This window comes from Vanacampus margaritifer, chromosome 1 (assembly GCF_051991255.1).
Source record: "Vanacampus margaritifer isolate UIUO_Vmar chromosome 1, RoL_Vmar_1.0, whole genome shotgun sequence".
Taxonomy (NCBI): domain Eukaryota; kingdom Metazoa; phylum Chordata; class Actinopteri; order Syngnathiformes; family Syngnathidae; genus Vanacampus; species Vanacampus margaritifer.
Window position 1 is genome coordinate 51,470,384 of NC_135432.1, and position 22,176 is coordinate 51,492,559.

General features: G+C 38.0%; 1 protein-coding gene across 1 annotated transcript in view; it reads right to left on the reverse strand.

Annotated features, from left to right (window-relative positions):
• The window catches only part of rbks (ribokinase), a 39,552-nt gene that overhangs the window by 13,030 nt on the left and 4,346 nt on the right, over positions 1-22,176 (reverse strand). Inside the window, exons 3-8 of the mRNA XM_077580316.1 lie at positions 15,022-15,154; positions 13,988-14,051; positions 13,006-13,068; positions 11,300-11,464; positions 6,081-6,172; positions 388-576 (exon numbers count right to left, since the gene is read on the reverse strand). Of these exons, the coding sequence (XP_077436442.1) occupies positions 388-576; positions 6,081-6,172; positions 11,300-11,464; positions 13,006-13,068; positions 13,988-14,051; positions 15,022-15,154 (706 nt within the window). The remainder of the gene's footprint in view (positions 1-387; positions 577-6,080; positions 6,173-11,299; positions 11,465-13,005; positions 13,069-13,987; positions 14,052-15,021; positions 15,155-22,176) is intronic.

The window sequence follows — 22,176 nt, forward strand, 5'->3', positions numbered from 1 at the left end:
ATCATTATTATTGTTATTATTATTATTATTATTATGATTATTATAATTAATTAATAATTATTAATGATAATGATTATTATCATTAATAATAATAATAATAATAATAATAATAATAACCTTGGCTGGCAACTAGCTGGTAAATTTTGTAGAAATCAGATTTTTGCATAATCCAAATAAAATAATAATAACAACCTCTTTCTCTGATATTCCTGTAATGATGATGATGATGATGATGACAATAATAGCAACAACAACAACAATCATCATCATCTCAGTTTGAGATATTGATTGTGAACCAAAAAGGATTATCGCAGCGATAGTGAATTCTTGGAATCAGATGTTGAGAGGAAGTCACACAGTATGTTACTAATGACGTGTCATGCTTACTGTGGTGTCGACTGCAGTGACTGGCGTTGTCGGCACATGTTTCGAGGTGGAGTCTGGTGCCTTGAGCACCACACATCCTTGGGCTCCCAAGGTGATAATGACTGTGCTGCATCCTCGCCTCAGCAGCTCCCGGCCGGCACAACGCGCTTCCTCCACGTTATTTACCGATAAACCCGTCAGCAGCTCAGCCTGGATGGAGGCACAAGATGAGAAATGTATTGCAATTATTACGAGGTGTAGTGTAAAACAAATGGAGTAGAATACTGAAGGCATTAATATTGAATTTAAATAAGCATTTAATGCATCCCTTGTCAATCTCTTTTGTGTAAGCCCTTCTTTGAATGAGTCAGCTTCTAATTACACCCTGGGTGCAGTCAGACAGATTTCTTGTCGAAGCTTTTCTCAATACGTCAACGCTAGTCTGTAGCGCTAAGATGTTTGATGGGAACGTCGTCTGACTGTGTTGCTGCATCCGGCAATCAAACAAAATGGCAACAAAGCAGGACTTCAATTCAAAATATTAAAATTAGGAGAACTACAATAATTCTTCGAAAAGTCTATATAATAATAATAATAATAGTAATAATTATTATCATTATTTAAAAAGATCAAATTTGCTTCACACAATACACAAAAAATAGCAATTACATTTTTGCATTGCATCTAATGTAATATCCATCCATCCATCCATCCATCCATCCATTTTCTTGGCCGCTTTTTCCTCACAAGGGTCGCGGGGGTGCTGGAGCCTATCGCAGCTGGCTTCGGGCAGTAGGCGGGGTACACCCTGAACTGGTTGCCAGCCAATCGCAGGGCACACAGAGACGAACAACCACACTCACATTCACACCTAGGGACAATTTGGAGTGTTCAATTAACCTGCCATGCATGTTTTTGGAATGTGGGAGGAAACCGGAGTACCCGGTGAAAACCCACGCAAGCACGGGGAGAACATGCAAACTCCACCCAGGAAGGCCGAAGCCCGGACTCGATCTCACGTCCTCTGCACTGGGAGGCGGATGTGCTAACCAGTCAGCCACCGTGCTGCCCATCTAATGTAATAGGATTTATTTATTTATTTTGTTTATTTTAATAACAGTGATGGGGTGTGTGAAAATATTTGACTTAAACTCAACATTTTTTAAAAATGTATTTATTTGTAGACAAGTGTGTTTATTTCAACAGTAATATCATAATGGTAAAATTGTAAGCAGCTCTCATCTAAATTAATAAATATTAGTAAAGATCTAACAAGGTAAAATAAGGTGAAGATTGTCATGCAGACACAGAGTCTTGCTTTTAAGTTGCCAAACAGCAATTCATTTGGGCACTTTATGTCGTGTAACAAATAGCCTGTGTGGGTTGTATCCGAGACTGCGGAGGGAAAATCACGATGACTCGTAAAGGACGATGACTCAAAAATTGCGTGAGCACCCATTGTAATGGATTTCTGACATCTGACATGTATCAGCTTGTGAACCAAGGAAGCCTAGATTACAAGGAAAATGATGAATGTGTTCTTTGTAAACATTCAAATTGATTGTATATTATTATTATTATTATTTTTGTATTCACTTTCAACAAAACTGGACACAACAAGCGGTCAAAGCCTAATCAAACAAACCCATGTGACAAATGTTGCACCCAATCATACTCAGTCAGTCTCAAACATTGAGTGAATATATTAACAGAGCAGCCGAATGTTGCCTTGGGCATTTCAATCACAACAGGCCTCTGTGAATGATTAGGCCATGAAAGTCCTGACAATTGTTAAGCAGAACGGCTGCCTGCAGCCAAGACACTTACCGGTATTGTAAGTGGATCACACTAGTGTTTTTTTTTTTTTTATAAAAAAAATTGTGTATGGAAAATATATTTGAGAAGCACTAACCACCTATAGACTGGATTATAAGATAACGTAAATGCTTATGTTTCTTAAATTTGACCTCCAACATATTCCGCAGCAGTTTTTTTCAACAATGTGTTACATCCAGTTTATAGATCAGTGGTGTCCAAACTATGGCCTGGGGGCCATTTGTGACCCGCTGGCCCTTTTTTTTTTAGAAGCCTCCGGTATGTACAAAGTATTAAAAATGACATTTGACACGGCCCACAAACTGAAAAAAGTAGAGAAGGGATGGTATAAAAAAAAGAAGAAGTCAATTTCTCTTCAAAACACCGCGATGAAAAAAGATCATTCCCTTTTCTTTCACTTTCTGCTCTGTCAAGGTCTGATTCATGAAAATATCACATAATGATCCTCAAATAACAGTTTTAAAAATTGGTCATCTTATTACAGTTTGCACTTATTTTGGTTATGAATGTTGATATGGGATTGGGCTGCAGTAGTGGATCTAGTTAGTGGGATACAAGGCGGTTGGCCACCTCAAAAATCATAAACTATTTGCCGTATCACCTTTAAGAGCCTATTGTGCAGCAGTTTATCAAACTAATTAGAAAAATATAAACAATATGTATGATAGTTTGCTTGATTGATTTTAGTATGTTTAGTACATTTTAGTCAAACAATTTTAAAGTGGCCCTTTTGTCCTTCTATTTTTCTGTATAAGGTCCTCAAATTAAAAGCTTGCACACCCCTGTTATAGTTTGCTACATTAAAAAAAAACAAAAAAAAACATTTTCGCAAGCTACTTAAATACAGTAGATACTTTTACCTGTCACACACGCACAACCACATTTTTAAGAGCACATTTGTCACCACTTGACAAACGCAGTGACTTTGTTTCACTATTTCATTTCAGTAGTTGCACACTATTCTCTTTCATCCTCACAATTGGGCTGAAGATCACTTTTGGCAGGTGAGATCCTCAGATGGATGCGAAAGATGACATGGTCCCTCTAACAAAGCGCTTTAACATCTTATGTTGGTTGCCGATGAAAGGAGAGCCTGTACTGTGTCTTGCTTAATCCGCCTATGCCCCCCACCGCCATCTGCACCCGGGTTCAGTGAGACCACACATGCATACAGACACAAGCGCACACACCTGGACGGTGTGCATGCCAGGTAATCTCGCGGGGAAGGGTTCAAGCAGGACTGACACTAGTGTCAAATGGCGGTCTGATGATCTGATCCTTCTTATGTTTTTTGTGCAATGTCAAAGTGAACAATGACCTTGGACCAGTTCAAAAATAAACTAGAGCGTATCAATGTTTAAGAGCCTGCAGCCATGCAGTTTTGTCAGGCGGGAAAAGAAGAAGAAGAGAAAAAGCGTTTTGTTAGTCATTGGCTTCACACCAGGGCATTAATCTACTCCCCGGAAATCCCTCTGTGTGCAAGAATAAGACCATGTTTAAGTTTCTGCCTATCGTCATGTGTGAGTAAATGCTCTCACACACACACACACACACGCACACACACACACACACACTAACACATTCCTTTGTTACAAGTGAGGCGCAATTAAAGGTGTTTGTGCAGTACACATTAAATACACTACGGAGGTGGATGCTTTGATCACAAATAAATTGTACATTCAAAGCCAAGAAGATCAAAAATTCATTTGAACTATTTTTATTAGATTACATTTTTTTCCACTTTTGTTAACAAGAGTATGAAAACCTAGATTTTTTTTATTGTACATTTAGGACAGATATAAAATTTATGATTAATTGTGAGTTAACTATTGAAGTCATGTGATTAATTACAATTAAAAAAAATTATCACCTGGGGCGATTAAAAAAAAAGAAAAGATTATTAAAAATTAAGAGCGTGGGGCGATTACATTTTTTAATCGCAATTAATTGCATGACTTCACGAGTTAACTCACAATTAATAACAAATTTTATATTTGTTCTAAATGTACAATAATTTTTTTTTTAGGTCACGAGTTAACTCACAATTAATAACAAATTTTATATTTGTTCTAAATGTACAATAATTTTTTTTTTAGGTTTTCATACTCTTGTTATCAAAAGCGGAAAAAAATGTTAAACTAATAAAAATAGTTCAAATGAATTTTTGACGTCTACAACCGTCAATGGGAGTGAATGAGTTAATGTAAATTTTTATTTTACGTTTAGTTCAATGAGGTTGAGGTAAAGTCACTCAAATGCAGTCGACTGAAATCCAATAAAAGGGCTGTATCTAGTACATAAATACATTCAAAAATAAAGAAATAATATGCTCAGTTTGGATTTACACTGTTAGAGAAGTATTCCTTTAAAAATGACTACCTACTACGTACATCACTTTGGTCAAGCAAATAAAGCATTACAGAGGATGAAGGTATTCTTGTAAAAAGGGGAACATCACACTTTTTTGAGGAAGAGAAAGGGGGTGTATGCTTTTGTATCAACTGTATATAAGTCAGGGTTGTCCAAACTACGGCCGGGGGCTATTTGTGGCCCACCGTCCATTTTTCCGCGGCCCTCAGCATATATAAAGAAATCATTTTTGACACGACCTGCAACCCTATTTATTGTCTTTTATCTCTTGCTATTTTAATTTCTAGTTTTAATAGTGATGATTTCATTTTATATGCATGCTAGTTGATCTCGATATCTTCATTCTTTTTTTCCTATTGTTTTTATTATAGTGCTTTTTAATATGTGAAGCACTTTGGGTAGTGTTAGTGTATGTAAATGTACTATATACTGTAAATAAATCGTGATCTTGGGTGTTGAAAAAGTGGGGTGTTAACAACTACTACTAATCATAAATTAGACTTTAGCAGCTTTTCTAGATATGCAAAGAGACTATTGACAACAGTAAGAGTAATAAAACGTGTATTTTCTTAATTCTTATGAATTAAGATATTTCAGTTTCAGAAGCAAAAATTAAGATTTAAATGGTGACCATATCACATGAAAAAATTGTCAAAGATCCTCAAGCAAATTCTGCTTTAAAAATTGTCATCAATTACTCTTGCTTTGGTAAAAAAAAACATGTCATATCTACTTGAACACTATTCTCAGGAACATTTTGGACTTATCTATAACAGCGGCACATATGGCAACAGCCCGTAACTAAATACGGACTAACTGGAACACTTGGCATGTCAGGTACAGGTTTTTCTTCAAAAGTTACCACCTCTGCACTTTAAGATGACTGTGGCTGTTTTTACTCTTTCGTCACTACTCCCTTTCATGTCCACACACCTGGCCATGCGTCGCTTTTCTGCTCTGCAACACTACATCAAATAGCAGTTCCCATGAACCCCCACGGGGCGGCTGACTCATCCAAAAGGCACATCTGCCCTGTTTTTGTTATTACAATGATTCCCAGCTAAACACACCCACTTTCACTCATCTGTCACCACCCGACGACCAAGACATGAGGTACCATGACCGTAAAAGGGCGGAGATCCCCATTCCCATCGTCACAACACAATGTTTGCGTGTACTTATGGCCACAATAACACTATTGATGTGCTAGAAGTGTTCATGATACAGGAGATAAACTGTAGGTGAATCACTGTGGAAAGGTGTGTGTGTCTACATGGGCTGTCATAACTTCTCAGATTTCCCGGCGCCACACAAGTCCTTAAATAGTGATAATGTATAACAGTTAGCCTACATTTCTGCAAGCTTGCACAACTATATGCTCAAGTGAGAATTTGCCAGACATGATGAACTGGTCAAATTTACAGAGTTTTAGGGTGTTTCTCAGTGAAACTGACGATTGATGGCCAAAGGTAAAGAATGCAAAACTTTGTGTTTGTGTGATTCATCACCTCAGACTCATTGCAGCAAAATACATCAGAGACTTGATAGAAATCAGGATCCAAGTCAGGGATAGCTGGTGCCGGGTTGAATATTGTCTTAACTGCAACAAGAAGAGTTAGTAGTCAGTGTTATTGATAATGTGATCTCACAATTTCATACATTTTATTTGTGATGTTCTATTGTATTAAAATACAGTATGCTTTATTTTTCCTTACATCAAGATTCATGAAACATTTGTAACCCTTGCCTGAAGCAAACTCCATAATGTAAGTTGACTCATTCAAAGTTGTAATACTTCAGCAGTGTCCTACTTTTGTACTACCTTATACATTTACTAATTACTTGCTGATTGTTATTAATGACACTTATCAGTCCTTCTAAAAGCAGCTCGTGACCTCAGGGAACCGTACTTGAATAAAGTGTAATTGCACATCCACTACAGTAGATGGCAGTGGCGCTCTCATTGTCAGAGATTGTGGAATGAGTATTAACTCCTCTGTAGAGTAGCACTTCTAACAATTTTATAGACAAATGGTACTATTTAAAGTGGCGGCAAAAAGTTGGGGGCTGCGGGCAGGGCGAAATATTTCCTTCTTTCTGGGGAAGCGTAACAAAAAATAAGTGAGAAAGTGTGCACTGTCCTATATGGAACATAAACATGAGCATAAAATGGATCCAGAATGCTTTTTCAGAGATTTATAAACAAGGTCAAGAATTATCTTTATTAAAATTTCAATGGAATAAAACATAAATTACTGCTAGGGATTGCTCTACCGAGGAAAGCTCAATTGGAAAAGCTTCTATTGAATGATTAAATTAGCATTGGAAAAAAAAATTACTTGGAAACAGAGTGGTTGGAACAACCTCAGATCCTGGAGATGTAACCCTTGCATTCCCAGGGCAGCTCAAGTGTGTTTAAACGACCACATACAGTCGACCTATACATTCAATGTGTGAGTGAGATGCACTGTAACCTTTTGTGTTTATATTTAAGAGCATAGCAGAGATGATTTTGTAATCCTCTCTACGAGTTGAACATCACAGTTTGATGCATATTCATGAGCAGCAAGCATTAATGCATCTAATGCTGCGATTTCTTTGTGGAAGTGAGGATAAGCCCAGCTTGACGAAGTGATTAATGCAGTACACAAAATCAAGCCACATGCAAATGTGTGCGCATTTATGTGTTAGGTTTATGTATATTCCTGGACGTCAATATCAAAGTCGGCCCTGTACAAGCGTGTAGCCAGTTTGTGAGTGTGTGTGTATGTTTGCGTGGGCACATTGAAGAGCATCTGCGTGGGTTTGCATTGGGCTTGGGCCACCTGGCGCTTTGAGGTAGACGTTAGGTGGAAATAATGGCTAGCACTTCAACACACACAATCACAACGATCATGTCACACATGACATACTTGCCCTTCAAAAATATTGCAATAGTTTGGCCAGTTTGTGGGCTATGAAGATTTGAAATTGACATAAAAGGCCCATCAGGCGGAGCCCTGATGAAGACTCCGATTCGAAACGTGTCGACAATAAACTCCTCGCTGTAATAGAGTGCCTCAGCCTCTCCATGTCTTATTATCATCAACCCAAAAACATTTCTTTACAATGTGTTATATGTGATCTCACTAGTCTAGACATGGCATTCTGATTAATATTACATTTGTGAAATATGATTTATGTAGTAAAATGTTCTTGGTTTAAAGATAAAAGCTTGTCGCAATGTCAAGGCCGGCGTGCACTTAACGCAAATGAGAGATGCCGCTACGATTGCCTGTGAAAAGGCTACGTTCCATTCCATAACGGCACAAAATGACGCAAATGCCCCGTTATATTCAATTCTCCTCGCACTAGGAATGAAAATAGGGGCGGGCCCATTGTGTTCAGCGATTATGTGTAGACCAAATCTACCAAATGGAATGTCCTTCACCAAAACAAATAAATATAAATAAATAAAGATTCTGCCTTTTTTTGTTCTTTTATAATCGTCAGTAGAAAAAAGGTCAGTTGCACAAAGTGCAGCCTTTCATCCCCAGTGGACTCACAAACTAGCGGCAATATATTTTTCTATTCTTTTTTTCCAGAGAAAGTGCATGAAGTGGGTGGGGTATTTGTGTTTGGCTATATGTCCATGCACCACATACACATAGTGAAATGATGTCTCTATGAGTTAAAATGCTTTGTTTTAGCTTTGGACTCTCATTTATTTTGCTCACTCTGGACTTTGATTCTGCTCGTAGAAGCAAGCAGCTGGCTGCGGCAAACACTCGTTGCCGAGTGAAATAGATCAATGTTTTAATTTGTGGGGAAAAGCCCATTAGCTTCCTATAACCACTTTCAGCCAGTACGGTATCTACAGGTACATCAAAAATTACATAATTCTACTTGTAGTTAGAAAATTGTTATATCACAGCCCCTCAAATTGTAAAATTTGCAAAACCTTATCAGTTTGATAATACTGTAAAAAAAAAAAAAAGTGAATTTGGGGCATCTTTGACCGAAGTGACGCATGTGTAAACTATTATCTGTGAAAATCACCAAGTCATGTAATAGTCTTACTCATATCGTATGCTCATGTTGTCAATAGTTTTGTCATTTGTTTGAAGTCATGGACTAAACCAAGGAGAGTGTAAAAATGTTATTTCCTCTATCTGTTCCTGGATCTTCCATCTGTGCCGTGATCACAGTGTTTGCGCCAAGTGTGATATTTCCAGCACTGATGGCAAATAAATGAGCCCGGCGCTCATGAAGTGTGCATGTAATCAGCAACTAAGAGACGGCTAAGGGTGGAAGCTAATCAATATGCAGGAAAGTGTGGCTTTTGTGAAATCCCAAATATGCAGATGCAGGACAAAATCTTCCTAGCTGATGTTGACATCATACTAGGGAGGATGTTGGTCTCATGTTGCTCTTATTCACTTTCCAGGTGTCAGTGACAACACATAAATCTACTTTTGCAAATAAACAAAGCAGCCCAGCTCCTGGCCTAGATGTTGAAATTCTGGGATGCACACAAACTGAGTCATGTCTGGTAGCCTTTACTCTAGATGCGTCAAAGCTTGTGCTTGAGGTGTAGCAAATAATGCTGAGAAAACCTTATACAGTGTGCTATGAAACAGTTACTTGTTGCTGATTTAAGAAAAAACGGGAATGAAAACAGGAAGATGGCGAGTTCAGACGAGTGAGTCATCACTAAGTACGTAAAAGGTTTTAAGTAGCTCTAATTAAATGTGGTGTTAAGAAATAGAAAGGAAGGAAAGTGGAGGAGGAAGGCATGTTGAAGGCACAGAAAAAAAGAGAATTTACGCATTTCCGTAGTTCTCTGGACTAAATTCATGCCATTATCTGATTAAATCAGTGGTTCTTAAAGCTGCACTGTAACAATTTGCAACAAATATCTTTACAATTGCCTTTTTATTTGACCATTTATGACAGAAACATCTTCAAATTAGTAGATGAACGCCTTAGCTGTTCAATAATTTTCAGACTGTATTCGGGTTCGTATTTCCCACCCTTTTTCTGCAGATGTGACATCATGTGCGCGCTATGTATGTGAAGAAGGGAAAATGCAGTTAAATTTTTTCGACCACAGGAGGCAGTAGCAATTCGAAATCCAATTTTATGCATCCAGTTGCTTTAACCTGGGTTAACCATGGGTTCGGTGAGTAAGTCTCAGGGGTTCGGCAGAAGTCATATCCGGCTCAATTGATTTGTGATGATGGTACGTGGTGTGATTTCTTTATTATTGTAATCCCTTCAACTATGTCGAGAGAAAAAAAGAAAGTTTGTTGGACGAACATGTGCAATATGAATTCACATGTATAAAGGAATGTATGGTTTTCCACAGGGTTCAATTCTGGGGCCTCTGCTGTTTTCATTATATCTGCTGCCCCTGGGTTGCATGTGAAGAAAACAGGGGTGGTTTTTCAAAATGCTTCATAAATATAGTGTTTAGTGATGGAAGTCAGCGTCTTAACTGTATGATTTGCAATGCCAAGTTGAGCAATTCTAGTCTAGCACTAGATATCGAGCAAAATTAAAGGAACACTTCCTTAAGCTGCATAGAGATGAGGAATACAAGAACACAATGCTTTTTGAATTCAAGGTGACGAGAGCCAGATTCGACTAAGAAGCTACTCTCCCTGTTCATTTTGTTCACCAGTAAATCCTATATATTTGTCTTGAATTAGATTTTTTTCCCCCACAATAGAGTAAAACCTTATTCTTCAATCTTGACAGTTGTTTCCGAAAGCTGGCATTTACAGTACATGTTGCCTTAAGCGACTGACATTTGCGTAATTTGAACAGTACTTCATCGTTGGCGTCATTAAGTCTTCACCGCCAAACACATGAACACCCATCCTCCCCAGAGAATTCCATTTACACAATGCCGCGGTGCCACCACGTCGAGGTGGTTTCTTTGCCAAGCTCGTTCGCTCTCCTCGTCTCTCTCCTGCCACATGGTCGGTCTAATCACGTGGTATGGTAAGAGAGGGGGAGCGCAGTGAAAGAGGGTGGCATTCAGCATGGCCATCTGGGTATCCCATCTGTAACACAGTTATGGCTGTGACGTTTTCGTTCTGGCAGCGTGCAGCCATCGATTACTAGTGACGGGTCATGACGAGAAGCTCCCCAGACGTCTTAATGACGCCGAGAGCTTCTAATAATAGGACGCTGTTAAAGATGACAAATTCTGTAACCTGGTCACCATGACAAGGAGGAAGCAAACAAGTACCCTGATGGTGCGATTGACGCATGTATTTGGAAATGTCGGATGTAGTTAGAAAGAGAAAATGTATACTAAGGAAGACAAGCATTTTTTCCCCCACAATTTATCGGGTGTCGTCATGACATGCTTCTGTCCAAATAGGATGAATAATTAGAGTCCACTTTATACAACACACTGATGCCGACTAATCAAGTATGTGACTCTTATCAGACAGAAATGCTACTTCACTGTTATATAAAAAAAACAAAAACAAAAAAAAACAGCAAGGCAGAAGTGAAGATCTGTTTGTTCACAGATATTTTCAGAAATATGCTGATAACAGGATTAACTTTAACAAAAAATCCAAAGAAAAATGTTTTATTTTACATTTGAAGGGGTCAGTAGGCACTCCAAATGTTTATACCCAATATTTCTCATAATCTAGTACACTGTGTTCTGTGTCCAAAAATCTAACTCAGAAGTTGAACTCATGAGTACATAGAGTAGACATCCACTTACCTTTATTCTCTTGAGCCATGCGTAACGCCTGCAAAGAGATTTGGCGGGAAATCTCAAGCTGGCAAACCAGAACTTTTGCAGAATTGATGACTGGAAGAGCATTCTGAAGCTCCTTCTTGCTTATCAGCATGTTGGCACCGGCCACGATCACAATGGCATTCGCACCTGTTTGTAGACAAACATGTGGATTTGTGAGGATGAATGAGAGTTTCCAGACTCTCTGAAATTTGATTTACGTGACAGATTAAAATAGCATTGACATAATTTTCGGGCACACATTGGCTGTCAAATGAGATGGATGTAAATCAATTTACAGTATATTTGGCGTTAGAAGTGGGCAATATGTAGTGACGTTCTTGTAAGGAGCCATCTGTGTTTCAGTCAGTCATGAAGAACACAAATGAGTTTCATTTATTTTAAATCTAGTGTACAGAGAATTGAAATACTGTACACATAGTTTTGGGATGAATGCAAAAATATTATTTTTTATTTGCAGGACATTCATATCCTGCTTGCATGCTTATCTTTTTAGCATAATTTAGGACTAACTTGGAACCTGTAACAGGTGACCTCTGGCTAATCATTGGATTAAATAATTAATTAATTAATTACTGGGCATATGAAAAGTCTACACACCCGTGCTCAAATGTCAGTTGTTGGTGTTGTTGTTTTTTTTTTGTACCTAGACCTAGATACATTATTTCAAAACTATATTTAGTGATGCCATAGTAAATAAAATGTTACTGTATCTGCCTGCACTTTTACCCATATGGCCCTATTTTCATGCCTTGCACAAGTCTAGCACAGAATGTGGGTTACCTGTGCGCATGGATGGAGTTTTCTTTCTTTTTGTATTTTCGTAGATGGTGCAGGTAGAAATTTGCGTTTGCGCCATTACGGGAGTCACCATAGTCACCGGCTTGTTTCCGACAAAGGAAGCTGCTCCCTCATTCCCTTTAAATTCAGGGGTAACTGAACTGTAATATTCAAATAAAATTTCTTATTGCTATTTAGAAATCAGAAATGGATGCAACTGCAAATGTGCTGCATTTGCATCGCACACACACATTTTGATTTTACTTGGAGTGGATTGTTCGTCATATGGATATGTTATAGCAAATTAGAAAACAATGATATGCATGGTTGGATCACATGTATGTGTGAGTGTGTATTAACTGATAAATATAGCAAGCTGAGAATGTGCGTGTCTGTGTGCACACAGCAGTATGAACAGTGAGCAGTGAGAGTACTTAAAGAAGATAGTTACGTGGTTTTTAAATGTGTAGAATTATAAACTGAAGATATATTACCATACTCTCTGAATTGAAAGTGTACAAAAGAAAAATTTCAGAGAGATCAAGTGGAAGCTGATGATTTTGAGGAGGAAATGGAGTAGTAGTTATGGCAATGACTCTGGCCATGATAGCATTAAGCACTGCATATTTCATAGCATTGGCAAGTTCTTTTATATATTATTGATTATTTTAGACCGCAATAATCATAAAAACCCCCACATAATTCTTAAAATTTGCACCAAAAAAAGTGTTTGAGCAACAACAAAAATCGCAACTTTTATAAAAATTGGCTGCAAAATCAGGCATTTTAGCCCACAACAATTATTATTTTTTTTAAATGCCCGCAAAATCCTGGAGGGACTGTTTTAAGATCTCAGCTCTGGGGTATTGGCTGGATTCAAAAGCCTTTACCTGCATCGTTGACAATGATGGAGGCAACGCCTGTGGCTGCATCACAAGTCTGTCCAACAAAGCCTAAGAAAGTGAGGAATGATGAGAGAAAACAACGACCAAAATTGGGACTTTGATTCTAAAACCACGTATCCTGAATAAATGTGACCAAATGCTGCGCAGTGATAGTGGGCTCTACTCTGCTAATTTACAAAAAAAAAACACTATTGATTACTCGTCAAATGTAGCCAGTCGCTAACAGTTTGTCACAAAATAATTCAGAGTGCTTTGACTTGCACAGTATTTGAAGGCTAGTTGTTAAAATGTGTCACATTTGCTAACCTGTTGCTCAGCAACAGCAACCGCTGGGCACTGGGCTGTACTGGAGGTTTTCCCCCTTCTAGCTTGAATGGCTTTAAAGCATGTTTTACACACAGGCTTTGTCGTGTCCGCTGGCTGAGTAAGATAAAGACTTACAGATTTGCATGCTTCTTTTCTTTCATTTGCTCTGTCTTTCATTCTGTCTTACACACACAGCAAACAAGGCGCCACCCACTTTCGACCAAGAGGAGTGCGATGTTTAGACGCATAGACTGGTGCCTCTGTCACTGCCACTTTTAAAATATCGGTACTGAAAACAGGTGGCAAGTTTTGATGGTGAAATATTACGGTACATTCCTAAGCTTGTGCAACCCCATTTCATAGTTTGTTTTTAGATATAGAATATTTCAAATTTTGAAACAAGCTGTTAGCATATAAATCCCAAATTTCTAGTCAACTCAGGACTGCAAATGTTAAACACTGGATTCAGCGAGCATAGGCTATGCAAACTAATTTAACTTTATAAACATAATTTTCTGTGGAAATATTGGAAAATTTTAGTGCATATAAAACTCAGTGTAAGAAGAAACAATATTCCAAACGTAAAGTAAAAAATGTGCCTTCAGATGTTGTCTTGGGAAACAAAATTTGGCATGCGATGCTACAAAATACTGCTGCTTACCTGTGTACACGCCATTGTCCTTGAAATTCTGAATATAACTGTCTCCAAAGGAGTCTTTACCAACCTAGAATAGACAGAAGACAAAACGATTACAACAAGGAAAGTGTCAAGCAGGGTCAGACTTGGTTAGCGGCAACGTTTGAAAAGTGTATACTGAAATCTCAGATGGGTTGGATTTTCGTGTGCCCTGCCAGCATACTGGCATGGTGCCGCCGCCGAAAATGAGTAAAAACGAACACACAAAAGTCAACAAAAGCACACACGCGCAAACACACGACCAGCTGCGCCAAGCCTTGAAGACACGATTACCCCGCCTTTACGCCTCTTCATGCCCACCTCGCTTCATTTTCCTTTCTTCCGTCCACATCTGTAGCTACTTTGGGTTGCGGAGGGGGTCCCCACCTTGGCCCGAGGCACCTACTTCGAACCCACGCTTTCCAAAAAACATGCCAAAATACGGGTACTTGTAGCTGTCTGTGATGATGGGTTGGGCTGGTATTGGCTGCTTGGCCCCATCCTCTTTGAAGAATGGCCTTCTGTCTTGGATGTTTTTGATAAGCTAGAATGTCTATTTTTGGGTTCTCCCCATGCCCGGAGAGCTCCTCCTGCACTGGCTTGTTATCGATCGGGTCTCTTTGTTCTGACAGAGGTGGGGCTCCGGTGCTTTAGTGCTTGGGTTGAAAGGCCGCACTATGCTTACTGATCGGAGACTTCGGGTTGTGTCGTATGGGAATAGGCTTGTTTGAAGGCGGGCAAGAGTGGGTGGCGTATGCACGCAGTCTGGTATTGATCAAGAGAAAATGAGACATATGGAGAGTTTATGCCGTAAAATGAAGTTTTGAGAGTTGCGAAAAAGTTGTTGGACGATAGTCGCGGTAGACAAATGTCTTAGAATTCATTAATGGTTACAAAAACAATCTACAGTCGAGCACAGCTCAAACCGCTAAGAAAAGTCCAAATAGTCCATGGACTTTTTGGACTTTTCTTAGCGGTTTGAGCACACAGTACAGACAGTTCCACAGTACTGTACATACCTTGGCGACCATTGCGGTTTTAGCCCCCAGTCTTGCAGCTTGTATGCACTGGTTGGCCCCTTTCCCTCCAAAGCCAATGAAGAAGTTGTGGCCATGGATTGTTTCCCCTTCTTTAGGTAGCCTTGGTGACTGGCTGAGGGTGAAAACAAAAATTACTGAGTGCGATCACAAAGATGCATTTTGTCTTTCATTATCACTGGAAAGTGGGGACACATGCTTACACCAATAAAGCCCACTGCAAAGATTTTAGGACTAACTCAGGCCAGGGTTCAACAACTTTTACTGTCAAAAGAGCCATTTTAGGCCAGAATAAAAAAACTAAAAATCTGTCTAGAGCAGCAAAACATTTTAAGTTTGTGATGAAGGAAACAGTTTGTTGGTGTTAGTTTAATGTACTGAGGGCCCAAGAGCTAATTGGAGCTGCCCCACAACACAAAAGTAGGAGAGCAGCATCCAATATGCAGACATTCAATTTCTTCTACCTTTCCTCTTGCGTTTTGGGGATTTTTGTTGTTGTAATTTTTCAGACTTCGTTTTTCATACATTTGAGACTTTTCTGCCTTTCTGTCAAGTTTCTGACACTTTTGGCAATTTTATAGTCATATTATGGCAATTTTATAGTCATATTATGGCAATTTTCTGCCTCTCTTCTTCTTTTTTTGACATTTTATGATTGTTATGTTTTTTTTTTGGTTTAAACTTTTTTTTTTAACTTTTTGTGCTATGAATTTTCTGACATTTTTGGCAATTTTGTGTACATTTTATGGTCATTTTCGGGATTTCTTTTGTTTTTGGACATTTTATGGTTACTATTTGAATATTTTCTTTTTTGCCTTTTTTAAAATCAATTTTCTGACTTTTTTGGCAATTTTTATGGTCATTTTCTGCCTTCTTTAGTTTTTGGACATTTTACGGTTGGTTTTGAACATTTTATTTACTGCCTTTTTTCAAATTAAATTCAGTCACATTTTTGGCAATTTCATGGACATTTATGGTAATTTTATGACATTTTTTGAACCCTAAATCATTAATTCATTTAAAGAATATTTTTTTTCCCTAAAAAACAAAAATAAATATGTAAAAAATATTATTTTCTACTAATTTTATTTATTTTTTATTTTTTAGACATCCACAGCAAGCAGCAGCAGAGGGACTAAAGATACTTATTTATTAGGAGAGACTGGCCTAAGTTTAGGTTTATCTATCTTATTATTTTTCCTCATGTTCTTTTCATACATCAAAAAGAGAGATTTTGCTTCAAACCCAAGTGAGGAATAAGAGATTCAGGAAATGGATGGATGGATATTTCTGTCACATTAAAGCCTTATCTTACCAAGAAATATATAATAAGCAGGTAAGTATGTCCAAATTTTCTAAATAGAACAAGCAAAAAAGTTGATTGGATGTCAAACTTGACACTGGCAGCACCCGTAATAGCTGACTCATCAAGCTTAGTTTAAATGTTTTTTTTTTGCCACAGGTAAGTGCCCTCACGAGCTGTCTGTCCTCCAATCATAAAAGGACTGGTAGGTGAGTAATATGGGAAAGAGACAACAGCCGTATCATGCGTGCGTCAAGACGTTGCGGTTTGGCTTTCAGGCCAGAGCCAAAGGAGCCGCGGTTGGCAAAATGTTGTCATTAACTTGTTTTCCCTTCAGCTGTTGGACTCTCTTTTAGAGATAAGTATGTGTGGGTAAGATTGCTTGATGCAGGTGTTACAGTAAATTCACTCAATCCCTGCATTTCCAGTAACAGACTGTGAGAACACTAGAGGCTGCTATAAATGCTGCTTTTGCATTGGTTTGTAAAAACACTAAAATGCCAAACGTTAGAACAGGATGTGAGGTCAGCAAGGCTGTAATGTGGTGAGAGGGAAATGGAACAAAGGACGAACGTTTAACGTTCATAAACGCGCACACAACATACAGTAGTCTGCTCCTTTTATCACCTGTGTCGACACTGTGAGAGCCCAGCTGAGAAAATTCTAGAAGTAAAGAATTTCCTGTCAGGGACAAAACGACCTCAGGAAGTGATGAGATTTGGCATATTGATGACTCCGCGAGAAGCTCTGAAAAAAAATGCTAAATGCTTTTTGGAGTCTCTTTCAAGATTTTCAACTTTTTCATAGTGGGTTGAGGTTGTTAAATACAAAAATAAAACTTGAGATGTAAAATGTACTGTACATTAAACAAAAATGGGAGTTTGTATATAAAATGTGATGTTTTCACTAAAAGATAGAATTATTTCTATTGTGTGTATGAAGAGTAAACAAAAATTTAACAAATAATGCCTAAAACGCAACCCCTGAACATTCTCTCCCACAGAAGCGAAGCAGGTGTTCTGCGACTTTAAAAGCAGCGCTGAGTTCTCTCCTGTTTGACTGCCTTCATAAAATTCATGGACAAAAAAAAAATGTGTGTGTGCGCGCGAGTCTGTTTGTAAAGTACTCCAGTGTTTCCAGTTTTGCACGCCCACACTGGACTTTGGACTGTGCAAACCTGAAAAACTGACAGATTTAAGACTTTTTACATCTATTAATCAGAATACACAATTAAAGTGATGGAGGAAGTAAGGCTAAAATAAATCCAGAAGTTCTTGTTTAAAAAAAAAAAATCTTCAATGGATATAAAACGTCTACACACACACACACACAATGTCTGCATTGGCCCCAAGTAAGCTATAGAATAAATAAAAAAAATTCTGCCTCTGGGCAATAAATCACTGTATAGTTTGGGTCCTGGATACATTAAAGAAATGCTGATTGAATATTAACACACTAGGGCTCTGAGATCAAGCGATCAAGTGAGCACTTACCCCCTTGTTAATCACTAAATGAGTATCGCTAATCAAAAATATTTGTTGATTTGTTGGGGTGGAGAGAGGGGCGGGGGGGACAATCTGAGTTCATTTTCCCTAACCACACTCAAGCTTGATGACCTCCAGACCTGCTTAATCAAGAAATCTTTTAAATAGAACCTGTCTAACAAAATGGTGTCAGACAAAAGATCTCAAAAAGCTGCAACAAAACACCATGATCCAAATAAATTCAAGAGCATATTTTTCTAAATGTGTAAAGACTTTAAAATGTTCGTTATGCAGGGAAAATGTTTGAACTTATTTTATGTTGTTTGTTGGTTTTATTATTTTTATTTTGATGAATACCAAGCCAAGGGATTGCAATATATATGAGCTATCTAATTTTACTCAAAATACCCCAAGGATCAACAATTACTACACTTCTCATGCAAGCTATTGCTCATCTGACTGCCGTACCACTACCCCCCACCCCCATCCCACCCACCACCCTCTGTGCCCCTCACACACAAAGTAATTGAAGTACCAGCAACAGGTTGCTTTTAAATTACCATGACAACCAGGGGAGCAGTAAGGCTAAAATAAAAAAAAATGACTCGCATGTCAGTTACGCAGATCCACACAAAACCAAACAAAATTTCCCCCTTCACTCTATTGACAATTTTGCAGAACAATCCGAATCCAATAACTCTTTATAGAGTATGCAACAATCCACAATTGCACATCCACTACAGTAGATGGTGGTGGTGCTCTCATTGTTAGAGTGGGCAAAGAGTATTAGCTCCGCTGCAGAGGTGTATTTGCAACAATTTTCATAAATAAATAATACTATTCATAATCGCAAAGGAACGTTGGGGTGGAGGATATGGGATTTGGGGGGAAAACTATGTGGGGCGTAAGAAAAAAAATGAGAAGCATTGCGCTAAATGGTTGGAAACTATAGCAGCATTTCTTTAATAATATAAGGCTTATATTATAAGCAATTTGCAAAAAAAAAACTATTTTGTAAAATACTGTATGTCCCCTTCAAGCTTTAACCATCAGAACCAGCTATTAAGAATTTATTCATGACCTCACATTTGATATTTCTCGTATAAGTGGGCAAGAGTGCAGGTTTTATAACTACGGTTTTAACTTATGGAGGAGATGCACAATTGCACTTACTTCCTCTGTGGTCAGAAAATAACTGAGATTGCACTGAACCACGATTCGAGGGGGAACAGTTGTTTTCTTTTTTTTATTCTTAAAGAGTAGAAATTCACTTTCACAACAAAACAAAGCACGTTGTGATTGAATTTGTCAAGAGCGGAGCATAAGAACAATAGCTGTCATACCAAAGCTAGATTTTCCAAAAGGGAACAAAAATGCAAAAGAACTGTGCCATCAGAATTTGAGCCTCATTTTAACATATATTATTGTGTACACATTACACTTGATTACGCTATGGAAACACTGTATAATTTGGTTAATTTCGGTTTTAATAACAGGCGAAAGGTGTCTACACAGTGAGCTTTGGCAGCAGGGGGAGCTGTATGTCTTTTACAATGGGTTTGACTCATGACTGACTCTGTTCCTCCTTTATGTACACAGCAGCGTGGCTATTAAGCACAACTTTTTACAACATAACCTTTTGTGTTTGAGAGCAACAGCAGCATACCCATCAAGTGTGCATGTATTTATGTGTATGTGTGTGTGCCAGTCATTTGTAGTGACACACATCTACTGACTTTTCAGGACAACTGGATTTTTCCACTTCAAAGCCATGCATAACACTTTGAAGGATTTCAGATATATTCCTGTCAGCCTCTCCTATCCGCTGTCTGACCTCCATCTATAAAGCCCCCCATGCCACACGACACGCACCCACTTTCGCAATGCGGGCAATTTCCCGTTAGCCTATTATAGTTGTAATTGATAACTCCTGTCCTTGAAAGCAGAATACAAGGCAGCATTGGTAGTTAAATTGTTAATGAGACAAATTAAAGACTTGAAAAAAGTACTAAATCGGGTCTCTTAGCTTACCTAAAACACTTTTTTCTTTTGCTTTTCATTTTTCACTTTCAGACCAAATAATAGGATTTATGAAAAATGTGTGAAAAAAGTCGATTTCATGCGGCTGGATCCTCTAAAAGGGTAAAATTTCATCATATGAGCTGCTGTCTTTCCTCTGAAAGTTTTTGATAAAGGCGGGTGACAAACTGTTTTCAAACGACTGGCGTGAGATGAACAAAGGATTCTGTTTGGCTCTCTGAATCTTACAACCGAGAAGGCTGATGCAACATCAACACTTAAGGACGTTCACACATAATTAGCTATAATCTTTAGATCTTCAACCCGACATCATCTGTCAAAAACCAGAACAATTATTTGGTCTGTCTGTAACCATTAAAACTGTCTAAAACAATAAATCTCAAGACAGCAGATTGCTATTAACTACTTCTATAAAGACATAAAGGGAACTGTTTAGACATGGATCTCTGCTGACAATTATTAATATACGGCACGAAAGTTATGAAGCTAAAACATGTTATAGATTAACATTTCAAGCTTTTAGGACAGGACATGAAAATCCAGGAGCAATAACTAAATTTAAACTACTTCCTCTATTTTTATGGAGGCACTTACAAGCCATGATAGAAAAATATATTTTCCACAAGCTTACAGAGCAAGTCAAAAATAAAACTGCTGATGGAAAGTTGTGGTTATTGTTATTAATAAACAATCATTTGAACAGGTTCTAAACACACTGGTTCTGACAATGACGTAATCAGCAGTTGGGAACTTTGAATTGCATCTGATATTGTGTGATAGACATCTTTTTTGTACAATCCTAACCTGCAATTGCTCTTAATAAAACATAATTATGTTATCCTTATATAATATAGTATAACGTATTTGAAATAGCAGTCACTTTAACTACTTACTGTGTGCCATAACACACTTCTTTTTTTTTCTTTTCCTCTTATAGCGAAGTCTTTGGGCAAAACTCTAAATTAAGTACAGTAAGTAGAACAGAACATGCACATACTAATGATTAGAACAGTGAAATGGACACCGTAAAGTGAGGAGCTCTTACATTAGGACTTGTATTCCTCATCCCTTATCACATTAGTAACCATTCTTGTGAGTGCAAAGTTTGAGTATTATTTATTTTACTCTTGCATCAATGAAGTTTGGGATGCTACGAGGTTAATTAATATATAGCCTACAGGGGTTTTATATTGGCAACAGCTCAAGTTCACAAACCAAGATCCATAAATAAATGAGTATGGTATGGAAGAACATGAAAGCCTGAAACCCATCAAACAAACACTGCTGATGATTTGCTAGAGACAGTGAGTGTGACCTCTACACCCTCAACAAAAATGTTGTGTGCCTGCACCTTAAAAACAGGAGAACATTTAGAATATTTTTGGCAGTTTATTGAATGAGATTAACAGTCGAACACACAAATACAAAATGAAAACACTTGCAAAGAGCATGGAGCTGATGCTCAAACTGACCTAACCGTGTGGTAAACGGCTAACAAGAATAACTGTAGATCCTGGAATCACTCACGAGGCCACACCCCTTAAAGGGACACATTAGCACACAAATGTACTACAACGTGTGTTCGACTTTTGGCTTAATTATACTTTGCAAAGCCAGTTTAGGTCTTATTTTATTTAATATTAGAATCTCTATTGTCATTGCACAGTGCAAAACAAACTTTGGGTAGTGTCTCAATATCTCAATTATATTTTGTCGCTGTTGGGCATAATCCTTGTATTTTCAACTTTTCACGGAAAAAACCCACACGCCATCTTGTTTGAGTTACCAAGCATCACATTGCTAAATATGATATTATGCCTCACAGTATACGGTATTGTTCTCACATACTGTTGTGCACCAACACATCATAATCATGTTTAATTACCAATTTAATTTGCAAAAAAAAAATCACAAATTGATCACGCTGCTATTGGTTAGAATGTCACAGACATGTCGCCGCAGTGCCCATCATTGCGCCGAGCCCCAGATAGGAGAGAAAGGGATACTAATTTTGCAATTTTCAGCAGTAAAAAGTTAATATTTTGTCTATCATGAACTTGATAAATCATTATTTTTTTCATGTACATTTAACACCTTTATAAAGGCATTTTGCCACATGCTGTTGACCTAAATTGAAATCACGTGATGAGGGCTCAGGTAACAACCAATCACGGCTTACAGTACCTAATGTTTTGTTTACAAGTTGAGCCTCAACACATGTGATGTCATTTTCAGTTGACAATAAGTGGCAAAATGCCGTTATCAACATAATTCCGTGAGGCTCCCGCTGAATCACAAAGAGGTAGTGTC